Source organism: Phytophthora infestans, genomic scaffold (assembly GCF_000142945.1).
Source record: "Phytophthora infestans T30-4 supercont1.190 genomic scaffold, whole genome shotgun sequence".
Taxonomy (NCBI): Eukaryota; Oomycota; class Peronosporomycetes; order Peronosporales; family Peronosporaceae; genus Phytophthora; species Phytophthora infestans.
The window spans coordinates 68,149-71,669 of record NW_003303569.1 but is presented as its reverse complement, the minus strand read 5'-3'; the positions used below and the strand labels follow the sequence as shown (position 1 = coordinate 71,669).

The following is a 3,521-nucleotide window of genomic DNA, read 5'->3' as shown; positions in this document are numbered from 1 at the left end:
CTTGGTGTTGGGTGGTGCAGGGATTTGGGAGGAGAGAGAATGTTAGCCCCCCTTCTCCTCCTCCACACGCCGCTTTAACCGAAAAGAAATCGGGCATTGGTGTGTTTTGGGGCCAGGCGTTCCGGGTGGTCAGGTAAGTGGGCTTCCTTCCTTCTTCTCGAACAAAGGGCAAGATTCGCCCGAGGAAAGAGCGAACAATTTTTTGAGTGTGGTGAGCTACGTGTGCGCCAACTTCTTGGCTACACTTCCGGGCATCTCTGATGGCAGCGATGTCGACGGCTTTGGTGGCTCTCTGGCCGATCTGAACCCCATCGAGTATTTCTGCTGAACCTGTTCCTGTCATTGGTAGTGTCCGAGTCGATGATGCACGTGATCGGAGCTGCCGTCCCGCACTATATTATCGGTATCGCGTTGGGTGCCGGCGTGTTCGGTATGTTCATGTTGTGTGAGGGTTTCATGGTTCCTCGTGACTCGATCCCGGACTACTGGATCTGGGGCTACTACCTGGCGTTCCACTCGTACTCGTTCGAGTCGTTCGTGTTCAAGCAGTTCGAGAACGAGACGTCAGACGCGGCCAAAGCGATTTTGACAAAATACGGCATGGAGGACGTGGACGTCTCCCGAGATATGATGCTTTTGATCGTGTATATCGTGGGCTTCCAGGCCATTTTCGCGGCCATCCTGTGGAAATTTCACACAGGTCGTCGCTGAATACCCTTTTAGCTTGCGTTAATATGGAGCGAATTTAGCTCTTGTACATCGGGTTTTGGCTTGCTTTTGCTCACTTTTCAACTCAACTTGAAGTTTTGACAATATATGTATGATTTTTCCGATATAAACTGGCTAACGGGAAGCAATAATCGAGACCAACGTAGTCTTCTACCTTCGCATCCTATGCTGCTTCCCAGCAGAAACTTTCGGTGAGTTCCATCGCTGCACTGAAACGAGAATGCCATCAACAAGAATTGCCTTGCTGCCGAGAGAGGATTAAGCCTTTCCCGTGTTGGATGGTTCGCAAAGTGATCGTGCCTTCAAGGCACCATCGTTGCGTTGTATACTTCTCCGGCCCGTTTCAAAATGATGATTGGGGTTTTTTATTGATCGCACATAACTGAATAATCTACTTCAATTGGATAAAAAAGACTTTGGTTTTGCATGGCTGCGGGCCACTAAAATTATGGTTGGCCTAGACTAAAGTCAGCCCCGCATTTTGGGTTTTAGCACGATGCCCAGAACACCTGGAAAACAAGACATTACGCCTGAAACTCGTCTCAATGTGGTTGTGTTCCTTGCTGAACGGAGCGCTAACGGTAAATTGCTCCGTGGAGCAGTTTATGCAGCTATGGAGGCTTTTGATATGTGTCGCAACAGGGTCAAGAAGATCTGGAAGTCGCGCCAAAAGGTCGGATTTATATCCGCCCAGAAGCGAGTGCAGCCCAAGCGCGGAAGGCGCCTGTCGGTGCAAGAAGTTATCGAGATCGTCCAAGGGGTGCCGCTTTGCCAGAGGCAAACCCAACGAGCACTGGCGGCTGCATCTGGTATACCACGCACTACGCTACAGCGGTATCTTGCTGATGGGACTCTACGTCGCGCATCTTCTCGTGTTAAACCTACTCTGACTGATGCTCACAAGACAAAACGACTACAATGGGTTTTATCGCATGTCGAGATGGCATTAGGTACTGTAACATCTCGAAAGTTATTATTACTCAACCTTTTTAATTGTTATAGCCATTAATTATCTTGTCTAAATTGTTTTGACTCAGGTGCCCGAATGTACCGCATGTGCAGGGGTGTAAGCCACAATAGTCATATTTTAAAGTTTTTACATTATTAATAATAGTAATACAATTGTTATTTGTTATTAAACGCTGATATAATTATTATGTGTACTACTACTACAAATGACTGCAAGCAAAAATATGAGATGCCTTGATAATAGTACTAAGAAAAATAATAATGTAAGTTAAATTAGTACAACAGTGCTACGAAGCCTAAAACATCATTCTATATTCAATAAGTACTAAAGTTTCGATTGATGCCGAAATATAAGTCACCAAAGCCTACCCTTTTTGTCAGCATCTCCTACGACGATATAGTACGTGTGTGCTTATCGGCGCCTTTTAATTATGCTAACTAACGCGTACACAGGCAGCGCCCTTTGCGTGAGGTGGCGAACCGCAGCTGAAAATGAGAGCAAAATGAAATTTAAACGGTGCAGTTAAGTACGATGTGTAGTCCACATACAGTAAGTACAGCACATAATATCTGTTTTAGCCAATGGGGGCCGCCTTCGCTGCGCTCGGCAGCTTTTTAGCGAATTGAGGCCGCCTTCGCTGCGCTCGGCAGCCAGTAGAACGCCCGCATTTGCGTTACATTAATTAACCCTAGCCGCGGACGGACTGACAGACACTAGGACCTAGTGTGTGTAAGATTGTGCACTCCTCTTACAAATGCCACGTCTCTGCTTATTTTTTTTGGATCATTTCTTAATGTTCGACTCCGTATAAATACCGGTACCCACTGCCACCACTGGCTCTCGGTGACACCGTGTCGGTGTCAATTTCTCCTGGAAAACTTCTGCCAGCAGGCATTGCAGCTGTCCACCGCACTTGGCTCTCCTTCGTCTTGTTGTCGCTTGTCGTCGGGTGGGCACGGCCATCTGCCGCTGGCGCTCACATCTTCTCTCTAAGGGCGTGTTCGCGTTGTGCCTGGAGATGGAGATGGTCCCATCTCACTAAATACGTCTAACAATTGATTGGCCAAAATCCATTTGTTACAACTGCACAACTGGAGATTAGAGGTGATATCCTTCTCGACCTATTGGAGGTGGAGACAGGAGACGGAGGTAGAGACGAGAGGCTCACAATTTGTTATGGAGGAGGACATTGAAAACGTTTTGCTAGCTGTGTGTGCTGCAGTAGGACAAGCGGCTGTACTGCTTATAACTGCTGTACGTATAATGTAGCGCTAGACTCATACACAGTACCTTTGACTTGCACTGGGTAGCATCAACCTCGAGGCCACCAATACGGTGAGTCTCTGCAGCTAGGTAATTCTCACGCAGCACTCAACTGCTTTCGAGTTCTTAGTGCCATCGAAACATCCCTTCAGGCTATCGAATCGCAATCTCAGCAGCACCTCAGCCGCATTTACTGTCCACGCAAATGGGTGCTTTGTCTCGTTCCTGCCTTGATTCCTGCGGCGTGGTGCGCTCTGACCACTGCTGGTACGAGTGTGTACCGGTATGATAGCTGCGTCGTCCTCTGGTTGAGTGGCGTCTTCAGACCTTAACTGCATCATTCTTTGTTCTGCAGGAGAGCGTGAAGATGAGGATGTGACTTCTCGATTCTAGGTTGTGAGTGCCGTGTCCACACATGGTATCGGCACCTGATTAGTTTAAAGTGCACCTGGAGAAGGAACGTAGCGACACAACTGGAGGTGGAGATCGTAGGACACCACAATCATCTCCATCTCCAGGCCACAACGCGAACAGGCCCTAATGGAAGTCTAGGTCATAC

At 47.9% G+C, this 3,521-nt stretch overlaps 1 protein-coding gene across 1 annotated transcript; it reads left to right on the top strand.

The window, feature by feature from the left end:
• Positions 1–360: 360 nt before the first annotated feature.
• On the top strand, positions 361–711 carry PITG_20549 (ATP-binding Cassette (ABC) Superfamily; the record flags this gene model as incomplete). Its single annotated transcript, XM_002895358.1, has 1 exon — positions 361–711. One exon carries the CDS (start codon positions 361–363, stop codon positions 709–711), a length of 351 nt encoding a protein of 116 aa, XP_002895404.1.
• Positions 712–3,521: the final 2,810 nt, after the last annotated feature.